The sequence below is a fragment of the Petaurus breviceps genome, unplaced genomic scaffold, assembly GCF_028583685.1.
Source record: "Petaurus breviceps papuanus isolate PSGF00001 unplaced genomic scaffold, PetGlider_PUasm1.0 185, whole genome shotgun sequence".
In the NCBI taxonomy this organism is placed as follows: Eukaryota; Metazoa; Chordata; class Mammalia; order Diprotodontia; family Petauridae; genus Petaurus; species Petaurus breviceps.
This window is the reverse complement of record NW_027185797.1, coordinates 19,408,791-19,423,527: the sequence shown is the minus strand read 5'-3', so window position 1 is coordinate 19,423,527 and position 14,737 is coordinate 19,408,791. Positions and strand designations below refer to the sequence as shown.

At 47.2% G+C, this 14,737-nt stretch overlaps 1 protein-coding gene across 2 annotated transcripts; it reads left to right on the top strand.

Annotated features, from left to right (window-relative positions):
- The first annotated feature begins 8,617 nt into the window (after positions 1–8,617).
- On the top strand, positions 8,618–14,521 carry EOMES (eomesodermin). Of its 2 annotated transcripts, none has more exons than XM_069088255.1 (6): positions 8,618–9,510; positions 10,915–11,069; positions 12,104–12,225; positions 12,756–12,914; positions 13,012–13,073; positions 13,843–14,521. In XM_069088255.1, exons 1-6 carry the CDS (start codon positions 8,618–8,620, stop codon positions 14,519–14,521), a joined length of 2,070 nt encoding a protein of 689 aa, XP_068944356.1. The 2 variants fall into 2 exon arrangements, with proteins under 2 accessions (XP_068944356.1, XP_068944355.1); XM_069088254.1 differs by having other exon boundaries at positions 13,786–14,521.
- The last annotated feature ends 216 nt before the right edge of the window (positions 14,522–14,737 follow it).

Genomic DNA, 14,737 nt, shown 5'->3' with positions numbered 1-14,737 from the left:
ACACACACACACACACACACACACACACACACACACACACACACACACACACACCAGTTGGAAGGCTTACAAGTCTGGCTATTGATTGGTCCAATTCATACGTAAACATCAGCCCTGGCGAATTCAAGTGAGACACCTCATCCCATCATTCACTACATCTCTTACAAGTCTTCCCAAGACAGGAGGATGTGATGATGTCTGTGGTTGGTTCTGATATCTCAACCAGTGGTTACTAACCCTCCAAATTGCTTCAGCTGGGGCTGTCGGACCTTCCCCTCCGGCTTATTCCTCCCCACACCCATAGCTAAAAAATAATTAGTGTAGCAAAATACTCCAGTCTTATTCTCTTTGCGACTCAGTTCCCTTATCTGTAAAATGCGGGGAGGGGAGAGTTGGGCTAAATAGCTCCCCGAAATCCCTTCCATTCTTTATCTATAGCCCTAATATGAGGGAATTGTTGTTGGCACCACGAATAAAGCCACTTAATCACTCATCGATTTCTCCCCAAACGCCCTGAAGCACTGGGCCAAAATCTTCCAAGAGTGTTTATGGACAGCACTTTCTAACAGCTAACGGCTAGCTCAGGTAGCCTTAACCCCACTTCGCAGCTGGGAATTGAGCCCCAGAGAGCTTCAGATCCTTGCGGGCCCGTAAGCGTCCAAGCCTGAATTCTCTACCACCCCCACTCTGTGTCCTTTCACCCCGCCACCTTCCTAGATATGCAGATAGACAGCTTAGAGAAACTTCAACCACTTCGGATTTTCTGCCCCTGCATGAGAGTCGACCCATCAATTTGGCTCGGCAGGGGGTGGGAGGGAGGGGAGAGAAGAGAGAGACTCCAAGTCAAAAACAGAATGCTAATTCGGAGCCTTAGAGAATCAGGAAGAAAAACAAGCCTCGGAGAAAGGACTCTTCGAGGTCCTCGGTGGGTTTGTTTGCTTTGAAGTCTGTAGGTCTGATCGTCTGGTCTTGGGCTAAACTACTTCTCCCCAGGAGAAGGAAAAAGGAATGTGGAGGAGGGGGACTAATCAGGTTTTGTTTCAAGGTTCGGCTCCAAGGCCCTCCGATTCGCCCTCCCTTTCTGAACGCAGCGTGCAGAACTGGAAGGAACCTCAAGGTTATGTAGTTGATGATCATCGCCCCCCCGCCCCATATTACAGATGGTGATCCTGAACTCAGAAAAGTTCAAATGACTTGCCTGCGGTCACACAAGCAGTAAGTGGCAAAGTCTCAACTTGAACCCGGCACGTCTAAGGTCCAAAGACTTCCCCAGTGACGTGTTGCATCACGGCTCCGACTTCCTAAGTCTCCCCTTCTGACCTCAGTCTAACGCTCAAAGAAATCAGAAGCGTTTTGTTCACCGCCACATTGTAGGTAAACCGATAATGTTCTCATCCAACTCATCTCCCAGAGTCCTTGCGAGGGAAGCAACTTAGCCCAGCGAACGTTGTCTATTGTAATGAGGAAGGCATCAAAAACCGCCTACTTCCCTCTGGGGTCTGCAGAAGGAGATGCTTTTCTGAGCCCTTTGCTGTCTCTTAAGCGATGTATTCTCGTTCCGATTCGAATCCTAACCCTAACTAACCCCTTCCTCAGTCGCCAAATTTCTTCCCTTTTTGAATACTGCTGGCTCGGCTTCTGCCCCTTCTAGCACCTGCCCTGATACCAAGCTCGAGCTGGTTGCAGCTGCTTGCCTCCGTGCTCTTGGCGTCTCACCAGGTGGGGAGTCCAAAGCTTCGTCTTCTAACACGAGAGCATCTTCAGGAGTAGAAGATGCTGAAGAAACATTCATATGATTGGTTTTTCTCAGGGGGCAGAGGCAACTTTGTTCCCCAACTAGGACTCTGCTGCTGAGATGATGACGACGCAGGTCTTGCCCAGATAGCCCAGATCTGTGTCCCAAGATCTCAGGATCGGTGGTAGGAGTCCGAGGACCTGCTTCCAAACCCAGCTCTGCTGCTTCCTACAGTGGACAAATAACCACAAATGTTGAGTCTCGGTTTCCTCCTCTAAAGTGAGGGGGGTTGAGCTAGATGACTTCTGAGGTCTCTTCCAACTCTGAATGGTCTTGGCACACAATAAGTGCTTACTAAATGCTTGTTAACTGTTAAATCTGCTCTTCTGCGATCTATGTTCCTGTGATCTTGTCCAAATAAATTCTTGATTCATGACCACGAATAACCTGAATCCTGAGTAACTATTGTATAGACAACCTGGTCCCTCCATCTAACATGCATGTGTTCTTTCTAAACATTTATTTTATACAGCATCTGCTGACTTTCGTTTTCACTTCTGGTTACAGCCCAGCAAGCAGGCATGCACACACACACACACACACACACACACACACACACACACACACACTTTAAAAAAATGCAATGGATTTAATTCTCTCCTCCGTCTCCATCCTTTCACTTAAAGATTTTGTCTATCCACTTCTGTTGTGTTTTTTCAACTCTCCCACTTCTACCAGTCATTACAAAAAAGAAAAATCCCCTCTAATAGTTGTTGACATTTGTAAACAACCTATGGAAGGAAGTGGGTTACTTGAGGAAGTTCATTCATATTCAAAAAAAGAAAGAAAATGCCTTCTCTCAAGATCAAGGTGATTTCTATGGAGGAAAAGAGGACTCCTGCTTTCTCCTTCCCTGTTGGAAAGAGTACTTTCACTTCATGGTTACAATCTTAAAAGACTGACCACCTTCTGGGTCAATAATTTGTCTCCTCAGGCACAAAGAAAAAAGAAGTATCCTCCTTCCTATTTGAATTTGTAGAATAATCTTAATTTTTAAATTAAATAATTATCCACACGTCATAAGAATGTTATTTCCCCCAAGCTTTTTTTAAACTTCAAGCTTTTAAATACAAGCATCTCAATGTGTTTTTTTCACCTGTTGCATTTTCCATAATTAACAACATGTGACAAAACCCCTACTGTGTCACAATGTGATGACCCTATCTATTTTTCTTTTTCTTCATTTTGAGCCCATAAGCTTTTTTTTCCAGCTTACTTTTCAAAGGGGCAGAAATTTCTGACATAACTCCTATGTCTCTTGGAATAGCAGGCAAGTCAGGATTATCCAGGGCTTCTGACAATATTGGTTTTTCAACGTCTATGTTGCCTGTTTAGTTTGTAATAAGTAATTTCTGACCTCTCCAAACTCTTAGCCTTTACTGAAGATTCATTAAATAAGCAATTATTAAGTGCCTTTATTTAAGCATTATTATTTATTAAGGCATTGTACAAGATGCTGAAAATATGAAGACCGAAAACAAAACAGTCTTTGACCTCAAGAAGCTTACATTTCATTGGGAAAAAATGTGAGCAGTAAGTACACAGAAAATATGCACAAAATAAATTCATAATAATAATAGCTAGCCTTTATATAGAACTTTTAAGTTTTGCAAAGTGTCCTATATAATTAACTCATATATAATAGAATTATGAGCTTATTACTTTTCTCTCCAATTTGATCCCTTGAAAAGTTCTTGTGTAAAGCAGGATAGTAATGATAAATTGTGATTTGAAATTTTTTAAAAAATTAAACCCAGATTACATGATGGTGTATCATTTGATTCAGTTCCTATATGTTATGTCAAAGAGATTAATTCTAGGTTTATTTTTAATGCTCATTATATTTCAGCAACATAATAAAAAAAATCTAAGTAAAATTGTCTCAGTGTGGACTCCTGAAGTTGTCACCAGTCGCTGCACCAACACTGCAAGGCTGCCAGACGTCTTATCTTATGGGGTTTTTACTTGGAGAGAAATGAAACACTAACAATCTTGCATGAATGAAAGCCACCTTGCACTCAGAAAACACACAACCAAGGTGGCAGATCTGGCTATCAGTGAACAAGGAGTTCGAAGGAGAGAACCAGAGATGGTGAAATAAAAGTTAACAATAACAAAAAGAGAGCCATAGATAAATAGTAAAAGGAACAGCCAGCTACAAAAAACCTATTGACATTTGCTCAGAGTCCAAGGGAAGCACTGGTGACCAGTAAGTGTTGGAATGTTTTCCTAGGGTTAAAGTAGCTCAACAGCAAGTCTGCTTAGGATTTACAAAGTGTTTGAATAACAGAGACAGTGTTTGGATAACACTTTTTTAGTGTGGGTGAAAATAATATAATTTATTGGGACATTTATATGGCCCTTGGTTGTGTATGTGAGAGAGTATACAGTGGACCATAAATATAACATGTATATCTATCTATCAAGACTGCCACGATCTCTAGGTATATTCACCTACAATTTGCATATAATAATACTGACTGCACCAAGATGATTTTCTAAGTGCTATTTGCAATCCTTTGCACCAGAAATGAAGCCAGACCTCCTTACAAGGTGAAGATTCTGCAGCAGAATGGACAACAGCCACCTATTATCAGGCTCAGAGAAAGGGAGAATAGGCTGGGGTGAACTTGTCCAGGACACTAGCTCCAACCCTGTGCAAATCGTCATGGGATCTTTAAGAGCTACATACAGCAGGCTGGGCCTCCCTCACTTTTAAGACTTGCCTTCAAAAGGCCTTGCATGCTACACTGGAGTTTGAAAGGTGCAAGGTCTCAGCTAATCCAGCCATCAGTTTGGGGGCTGTGGTTCCAAGGAGTCTCTGTACTCCAAACCTGATGTTGATATGTTTTTTGTTCTGTGTATCCCAATATACTGTCAGTGAAACCACATAAAACCAGACACCTCTCAATAAATGTCTCATTTAGCTTCATGGGTGCTTATGGGTGTCATTGAAATCAAACAGCAAGCACACCATAAAGCTCTTGTATTTACCTACCAAAATCTAAGGATGGTGTTCTTTTACATTTTAATTGAAGCATTTTCAATAGTTTTCATTTTTAGTGCCCTCCCCTCCAATTCATTCCTTAAAAAGGCTATTCTTATTTTTACCCTATGGCTGGCCTGAGTGTGAGTGTGGGTGGGGAGGGTTACAGTTTCTCTCGACCTAAATAAAGTTTCTGGTGGAAAGTCAAAAGTGTCAAGTGAAGTTCATGATTATTTTCTTGTCTTCCTTTCATAGCTGCACCTTCTCTGTAAAGGAAAGCTGGACAAAACAAGCATTGTATGGCCAAATTCGAAATATCCAAGCATCTCATTTTCATATTCTCTGTTGAGAAAATCAATAACTGAGACAAAGACATGAGAAACTATTGCTTTTGCCTCCGTGTATATATGTAAATGTAACACATAGTGTAAAAAATCCAGATTCCAAAAGGTCCATGGTCTTAAACTCTAGAAGGCAAATATATGAGAAGAATTTTGACTTCTGTTTCTGTCTTGCCTCAGTTTCTACATCTGTAACATGGGGGTAAGGGCTCTGCTAGATGTCGACGCCAAGTTTAGAAGACATCTTCTACTTAATAATCAACTCCTGACTATTTAGACAGTACAGAAAATGACCAGACAAATCCACCTTTAAGAGCAAGACGACGTCTTGAGTTCAAGTTGAGTCTATCGCGAATTAGCTGATCCCTATGCCCTCCATAAGCCTAGAACCCGGGACTCAGCCAGGAAGTGATGCTGGAGGCCCGCTCATCCTCCAATAACTACGAACGCTTCCAGCTGCCTAAGACGAACGCCTGGATTTCAGATATGCTGAATGAATGCGCCTTAGACTGCCAATTCCCTCCACTTGCAAAACCCGGGATACGTGCGCTCATATTACGGAGTTCTCAGGCCGGCTGGCAAGCGTGGCAGGTATAAGTGGCAACCCTTCCCTCCTTTACCATTCTCCCCCCATCCAAACGCACAGAGAATTTTCACTTCAAAGTACCCAGAACTATTGAGGGCACACTGACCAGTTCCCTGAAAATTCACCTCCCAGGGTCAAGAAAAAAATAGATGGGCAGGGATGAGGGGGGAGGGGTGGAGAGGAAGGGGTGCACTCGGCTCAGGAAGGAGACTCAAAGGGCAAATGGCCTGCGATTAGATCTAGTAGAAGAAAAAAGAGAGAGAAAGGGTCCTGAGGCTTCGAGGGCATGATTCTGATCCCCTTTGGAACGGAAGGCGCGTGCTAAGACTCTGCCCCTTCTGGTCCGGACGAAACTGGCCGTGGTTCTGACCCTGACCAAGAGTTTTTTCGTGGAGGTCCTGAATAGCAGAGGTTTGTTGGTTCCTGTTGGACTTTCCCCAGCTCGCTTCTTCTCCCGTGGGGCCACCCCCCGAGCCCACCTTTCCTTACCTCCTTGGCGGCGAAAACCTGCGTTCCCCTTTCCAAACCCCAGTCCTGGGCGCTGCGTTTCCCGGGACCGAAGACAGACTGTGAGTTCCTATCTTCCCTCGGATCTGGGGGCTGGAGTGAAAAAGGAGGGAGAAAAGAGGAGGAGGAGAAGCCCCTCTCTTTCTAATGTGTTGAGTTGTTGGGTTTTTTTTTTCCCAATTCACACCGTGCCTTTGTTGCTTTTTCAATATTTCTGTGGAGTCGGGGTGTGTGTTTGTGATATCCTGCGCTGGCCCTGCATCTGCCCTTTCCTTCACCATCTTCGGGATGCTTGGGGACATGGCATGCTGTTCCCTGCTGCACAGAGGCGTAATTCGGCTGTTCTTCGAAGCCTTGAGGGAAGATGTTCGCCCCGGGTAATTGCTTATTAACAGCGAATATTCATAGGACCTCTCCCCCAGCCACGAGATTGTATGCGCTTGTGTTTTATTATATACGTGTACATATGAACATATATATATAATGTGCATTTAAGTATGTATGTTAACCTTCTGGTTATATACGTTCTCTGGAAGAGAGTCAAGCAGCTGGGGCAAAGGGCTCGATTCAATAGCTAGGCTGATTAATGCACTAATTATCCTACCTTCTGGGTTTAACTACAGAAGAGGGGCGGAGGGGGGGATCTTAACGCCTCTGCTAACGGGGAATAATTGTTTAACGATGCAAGGCCCAATTTAAGATGAGCTGCGAGGGGTTTAAGGTTGGGGAGGGGCGAGACGAGAATACGGAATCCATGAAAGCCAGGGCTGAGCGATTAGAGTTTGGGAGTGGGGTGCTGCTGTTGTTTTTTCTTTAAATAAAAATCATTTCCAGGACAGTCCAGGAATGGTGGTGGTTGGTGATGGAGAAGCTCCTAGCTGGAAATCCTTTAGGCTTCATTTGACCAAAGCTACTTAAAGGGAAAATTAAAAAGCTATCCGTCTTAGCTAGACATTGAGGCACTCTGGGTCTTGGGCTGACGCGGGTGCATAAAGCTTCTCCAGGTGAGGAAAGGAAGTGGGAAAGATGCTGGAGAGTCTCTTCCGCAGAGAAGACAGAGAGCACACTCAGTCGAGTGATTCTCAGACCCTGTAAGCCAGATCTCTTCCCCTCGAATCCTTGACACACTTCTGCTGAGAGTAGAGGAGAAGGTGGATGAGGTGTGGAGGGGAGAGGAATCCCACTGACCAAACAGTGGCGGGGGGGGGGGGGGGGGGGGGGGGGGGGGGCGCGGGCGGGGGGGGGGCCGGCAGGGGGGGGGGGGGGGGGGGGGGGGGGGGGGGGGGGGAGCCTTTCCCCCCAGCACTCTGAGAAACCACAGCATGATCCTGCACTATCCGGCCGGAACCAATGTTTCCTATGGAAGATAGCAACCTGGAGCGTTTGTTCCTACATTCCCTTTTCACTCGACTTCGCCCTGATTCCTCTCATCCCTTCGCTTTCAAGAACTACTGTAGTCAAAATTTGTCTCCTCCTCTTTGTGAAGTCAGACATCTCTCCCCATCACCCTGATCTCTCAGCGGAATGCCCTAGGAGGTCAGGACATGTCCATACTCCCTTGAATCCATATCAGGGGCGCTCCAAAGGATCCCCAATTCGGGAACAGTCCTTTAAAATGGAACCCTCACCCCTAGACAGGCGTACTTCTCCCGAACCTCGCTAGCTTGTTCGAGCCTTTGAACCTCATCCTTTCCTTCTTTGGGCCCCCTTATTCTGCCCTTTATAACCTAAGCGAACAAGAAAACTCCGGGCTGATTCTCGCCGCAGGAGCTGGTTTCCAAGAGATGGAAGAAAAGAAAAAGAAAGTCACAGGTGACTTGTTCCAATTAGTAAACGTCTAATTAAATTAGTGTCAGATTAAAGCAGCCAATAGGGCCGGCCTTTATCAGGGAGAGGGGGCGGGGGGGAGAGATGCCAGGAAACGAAGCCCCTCCCCAGCCTCGCCTATATAAAGTTGGTGGTGGCGGCCGGTCGGCTTGCTTCTAGTTGGCTCTCAAGCCAACTTTCGCTGGAAGATAGTAGTGAGGGGAGGAAAGAAGGGGCGGTGGGCAGGTGTGAGAGCAAAGCGGGCGATTCCTCGGGGACTCGAGGTTGTTGCTGCCCTTGTCCATTCTCCTTTAGGACCGAGGAGGGAAAGGGCTTGCGTTTGTCGTTTAATTTCCACTCGCTGTCTTCGATTCTTGTTTGAGGAAAGAGAGCGGTAGCCAGCCGAGCGCTGCAGCGTGCCGGTGCTCGCTGGTGCCCGGAGGCCGGTGGCTAGTGGGTCTAAGGGGCAGGAGGAAGGCGGGGGGAGCTGCTAGTCTTCTCGGAAGAGGGCGCTGCCTTCCCTCCTGTCTCTCCGAGACTCTCCAAGGCTAAGGGAGAAGCCCAAGCGTGGGTAGCCTTCAGCGTCTGAGCAGAGAATGCAGTTGGGAGAACCGCTCCTAGCGAGCGCTGTCCACTTGCCCAGCGCTCACTTCTACCCTCTGGAGAGCGGGAGCGCTAGCGGCAGCAGTGGCGGCGCGCCCCACCACGGAGCCGGCTCCCCCGCGCAGAGGCTGGACGTGGACAAAGGGCAGAAAAAGTTCCGGGCCGGCCTCTCGTGCGAAGCTGCTCGGGAGCCCGCCTCGTCCAGCGGTGGGGCCGCCCCTCCGGGCATGCTGAGCGACGCCGACGCGGCGGACACCTTCTCCAGCGCCCCCGGCGTGGCTAAGACGGGCGCCCCGGACGGCCGCAAAGGCTCTCCGTGCGGGGACGAGGAGCTGCCCTCGGCCGCGGCGGCGGCGGCGGCGGCGGCGGCTGCGGCGGCGGCCGCTGCGCGTTACCCCATGGACAGCCTGAGTCCGGACCGCTACTACCTGCAGTCGCCCGGGCCGCCGCAGGGCGCCGAGCTGGCCGCGCCCTGCTCCCTCTTCCCCTACCCGGCGGCGGCGGCGGCGGCGGCGGCGGCTCAGCACGGCTCCATGTACCCTGCCCCCAACGGCGCACGCTACCCCTATGGCTCCATGCTGCCCCCCGGAGGCTTCTCGGCCGCGGTGTGCTCTCCCGGGAGGGCGCAGTTCGGCCCCGGCGGCCCCGGCAGCGGCGGCGGCGGGCCCGGCGGCGGGCCCGGGGGCTATCAGTATGGTCAGGGGGGCCCCGGCGCGCTCTACGGCCCCTACCCGGGGGCAGCCTCAGCCTCCGGCTCCTGCAGCGGTCTCGGCGGCCTCGGGGTGCCGACCACTGGCCTGCGCGCCCAGGTCTACCTCTGCAACCGACCCCTGTGGCTCAAATTTCACCGGCACCAGACGGAGATGATCATCACCAAGCAGGGCAGGTGAGTCCCCAGGGGTCCTCAGGGAGGGCGGGCGGCGCACTTTAGTACAGGTTGGGTCCCGTGGGCAGCAGGGAAGTGAAAAGTAAAAACCTTCCAGCCGTCACTTCACCCTCCCAGCTCCATCCTCTTCCCTAACTCCCATCCCTAGTGTTCTCGGACCTGGGTGGGCATCCACCTCAGCTCCAGTTCTAAGCCCTCGGCAGGTGACTGGGCAGAAGGAAAACTCAGGGAGTCCATTCCTCGTCCCTGTAAAGTTCTCGCTGCGGCTGGAGTGGGTGGGGGTCTTAGAGGAGCCAAGAATGAAGGAGAGCCAACCACCCCCTCTCTTGTGGGTGATTCCCCTTCCACAGCTGGGAATCGAAGGACAGGACAGTTTGGGGCTTGTCTTCCTTATTGGCTGGGTAGTGACAAAGGTTGGGGACTCTGTGTAGCCCCAGGATGCGTTTGTGAAGTCGTCTTGCTGTGGGGCGCATTTTGTCTAAGGTCCTTTCCTTGTCTTTGCACACTGAGCGGCTGTGACCCCAGCCACCCCAGGAAAATCCCAGAGCCGCCGCGTCCCCGTCCAAACTGGGATGGGCCGCTAACCTCTCTAGCCTATGCGATGCCAAAGATCGAAGACACAGAATTGGGTAAAGGGGACCCTGGGCCCTTCCCTGAATGCTATCTTGGAAACAGGGCCTTAGATGAGAGAGTCCTCGAAGAAACCTACTCCCAGATTTTGACTGCTAGAGGTGAAAGGGGTAGCCGAGTAAATAAACAAAAGTTCTGCCTCAGTCTAATAGCGAATACCGCCTAAGGTTTCAAAAGCACTTTGTTGTACCAAACCATCGAGATAAGTTGTATCATTAGTTCCATTTTACAGATGAGGAAAGTGAGGCTTAGAGAGATGACTTACCTATTACTCATAGCTCATAAGTCAATGTGGCAAGTTGATACCCAGGTTTTCCTGACACCTAACTCCAAACTCCAGTGCTCTATCTACTACACAAACTTCCCGCTTTCTTTTTCTTCCTTTTCTTCTTTCTTTCTCTTTTTCTCTTTTCTTCCTTTCTTTCCCTTCCTTCCTGTCTTTTTTCTTCTTTCTCTTTCTTTCTTGCTTTCTTTCTGTCTGTCTCTCTTCCTTCCTGCCTCCCTAGAAATAAAACCTTTCCTGGATATGACTTCCCTATATTATCCTGTCTGCCTTCTCCCCCATCCCCCCATGCATACATACACTTGGGCAGTTTCTGCCAGTTATCTATCCCATGTCCCAGGGGTCAAACTTAGTAGGAATAAAATCAGATTGTCTCCTGTCTCCTGGGAAAGGAAGGCCAGAATTTGGGAATGAATTTCCCTCTTCCTTTTTAGTCTCTGGCTCGGTGGTGACACTCTGCTTAGCATTCACCCTTTCTTCTTTCTATACAGGAGGATGTTTCCTTTCCTAAGCTTCAACATTAATGGGCTCAACCCCACAGCCCACTACAACGTTTTTGTGGAGGTGGTGCTGGCTGACCCCAACCACTGGCGCTTTCAGGGGGGCAAATGGGTGACGTGTGGCAAGGCTGACAACAACATGCAGGGTGAATAAATTGGTGGGGGAAGTAAAACTGGGGAAGGGGTGGTCACAGAATAGTGAAGTTTCCTGGGAATATATTTACATAATTCGCATTTCTTATAATCACATAATGTTAGAACTGAAAGGGGCCCTAGAGCTCATCTAGTTCAACGCACTCATTTTACAGATGAGAAAAGAGAGGGGAAATGATGGACCTAAGGCCACATAGCTGTCAAGTCACTGAGCCAAGATTCAGACTGGTCTTCTGACTCCAAGTCCAGTGCCCTCTCCTCAACGTGACTGTTAAATTGTATATCCCTTTTTGAAGATTTCTCTCAAGGCCCGATGGTCCATAGTTGTATGTATGTGTTAGGAATAGGCAGAAGAAACTTTCTATGTCCATTTTATTTTCTTTTACTTTCAATAAATACAAAAGACCAAAGAGCAAAATCTATTTTTGAGTGCACTCAATCTTTCTGTAAAAATTTTTCTGATGCTAAATGATGCATCTGAAGGGACAAAATTCACAACAGACTAAACATGCTCTTTGCAAGTACTGATTGATATCCAACTATTAAACATAACCATAGAAGAAGCATATTCAATTGCTTAAAATGGAAGGCAATTTTAGTATGATAAAACCAATCTAAGTTCCAAGAGACAAAGGCAGATGTTTAGGCAACATCCCCCCCCCCAAAAAAATGATATTTTTAGAAATTCATCCCCGGAGTTGACTTCTATGAGATATCCACAAGTATAGCCCAGCTTTTTGGCATTTAGACTTTAGTATTTGTATTTGAGTTTGATATTTTTGTATGCATTTTTGGTTAATGCTTTTGTTCAAAGGAGTTTGAAAGCAGAGCTCAAAAAGGACAAAATAGAAAGGACATGCCTATTTCTGGACATAATGAAAAATGAGAGCTCATTTGTATATAGTCCTTTAAGGAGTACAAACCTTTTATATATATATCTAGTTTTAATGACCCACCCAGAAACTCCAGGAACCCTGGAAACTAGACTCATACCTCACTTTACCCTTCCATATTCCTTCTTTTCTAGGCAACAAAATGTATGTTCACCCTGAGTCTCCCAACACTGGCTCACACTGGATGAGGCAGGAAATCTCCTTTGGGAAACTGAAACTTACCAATAACAAAGGCGCTAATAACAACAACACCCAGGTAACATGCCCTGGGGTCCTCTAGACTCAGCCTTGGAAGTGGAAAAACTTTTTTGGGTTAAGAATCTTGAACTCTTGCCTTACTGTATGCCCTAAATTACCAACAATTCTAATCTCTTTTTCTCTCAACTTCCTGCCCCAAACCCAGCAACCCCATTTACAACATCTTCTTACCGAATTGTTCATGCTAGTCCAAAACCTACTACTGTAATGGGACATTGGAGACGGTATCTACTGCTGGGCAGAAACCTCCCGTAGCAGAACCCCTGGAAGGTTCTGACCTTTGTTGCTAATACCATCCTGAAACCAGTGCCTGGTGGTCCTGGGAAATGTGTCACCCTAACAACCTGATGGTTACCATCAGACCTGAAAAAAAAAAAAAGGAATTTTAGGACTGTTATATTAGGGAGAAAGACCCCTGATGCACTGTGCTTGTACATGCACATTAATAAAACTCTTTAACAAGTAAGTACCTTCCTTCGAATATCTAAGAAGCCTTTCTAGATGTCTCCACTCTTTTCCCCCTCCCAGATGATAGTTCTGCAGTCTCTTCACAAGTACCAACCCCGGCTTCATATCGTAGAAGTGACTGAGGATGGCGTGGAAGACCTTAACGATTCCTCCAAGACACAGACATTCACCTTCTCTGAGACCCAGTTCATTGCTGTGACAGCTTACCAGAACACTGATGTGAGTCAGTCCGAAGGCTGGAGATTCTTTAGCAGTGAACCCTAAATTTACTCCCCGACAAAATGCTCAACTGTTCTCTCTTTTCCCCTTTCTCTAGATTACCCAACTGAAGATTGACCATAATCCATTTGCAAAAGGTTTCAGAGACAACTATGATTCGTAAGTGTAGCTTTATTCTTCATTGCATGAAATTTTGAGCTAGGAAGGCCTTCAGAGGCCTCATTTCAGAGCCTCAGAGAAGTAAGATGACTTGGTTAAGGTCACACGGGGAGTAAGTAGCAGACCTAGAATCTGAAACCAGGTTCTCTTACTTCCCACCTAGGACTCCTTCCTTGGCACCACTCTGCCCACCTTTAGAAGAGAATGCCATATACAACAAGCACCTTCATCCAAAAATCTTTAGGGTTTTATTTTGTTGCTTTTTGTTTTGCTGTGTCTTACATTGGCTGCTACTTGGTTTCCTTTTCAGCTTGCCCGAAAAAGTTTTAGGAAATTTATATACTTTTTAAAAAGAGTTAAATTGGCTTACAAATATGTGGACCGTCTCCAGAGAGAGGAAGGGATAGTAATCTGAGATCACTCTGTTCAAGAATCTGCATAAGGGAATTGTTACAGCTTCATTATTAAAACCTGTAGGGAAAAGGTGCCAGGCTGGGCAGAAGAAAAAATTGAGACAATAGCTAGACATCTGACCAGCTTAAGCAGACCAGGGCCCTATAGTCAACCAGAAGTTCTAAAGGCACTCTCCCCTCCCCTCCCCACACCACCCCACCCCCACCCAAGCCTCTTTCAGTTCTGGGAAGTGGAGTGGTCAGGAGTGATGGTAGCATTTGGGTTTTTTTTTTTTTAAGTGTTTCTCTTTATGTTGTAGCATGTACACCGCTTCCGAAAATGACAGGTTAACTCCATCTCCCACGGATTCTCCTAGATCCCATCAGATCGTACCAGGAGGCCGCTATGGAGTTCAGTCTTTCTTTCCCGAGCCTTTCGTCAACACTTTACCTCAAGCAAGATATTACAACAGCGAGAGAACCGTCCCACAGACCAATGGTCTCCTTTCCCCCCAGCAAAGTGAAGAGGTCTCCAATCCTCCCCAGAGATGGCTGGTGACTCCTGTGCAGCAACCCGGAGCCAACAAACTGGATATAAGTTCCTATGAGTCAGAGTACACTTCCAGCACCTTGCTGCCCTATAGCATTAAATCCCTGCCCCTGCAGACATCCCACGCTCTGGGCTATTACCCTGACCCATCGTTCCCTGCAATGGCAGGCTGGGGAGGCAGAGGCTCTTACCAGAGAAAGATGGCATCGGGGTTGCCATGGACATCCAGAACCAGCCCTCCTGGTTTCCCTGAAGATCAGCTCTCCAAAGAGAAAGTCAAAGAAGAAATTAGCTCTTCCTGGATAGAGACCCCCCCTTCCATAAAATCTCTAGATTCAAATGATTCTGGGGTGTATACTAGTGCTTGCAAGAGAAGGCGGCTGTCTCCCAGTACCTCCAGCAATGAAAATTCCCCATCAATAAAGTGCGAGGACATAAATGTAGAAGACTATAGCAAAGACACTTCAAAAGGCATGGGCTACTATGCTTTCTATACGAGTCCCTAAAAACGGTACATTCCTCCTGTACAATCGGCCAGTTTTTCTAAGGTGGACTTTAAGGTGTGTACTTGGCTTTTTTGTTTGTTTGTTTCTTTGTTTTGTTTTGCCTAGGTTGCCAAAAAGACTTTTGCCTCCCACCTTGAAGCATACCCCGTGTGGTGCAATTCTTTAATAGAAGGTCCAAAGCTTTTTGAGTGCTGCAGGTAATGGGAACCAACCTAG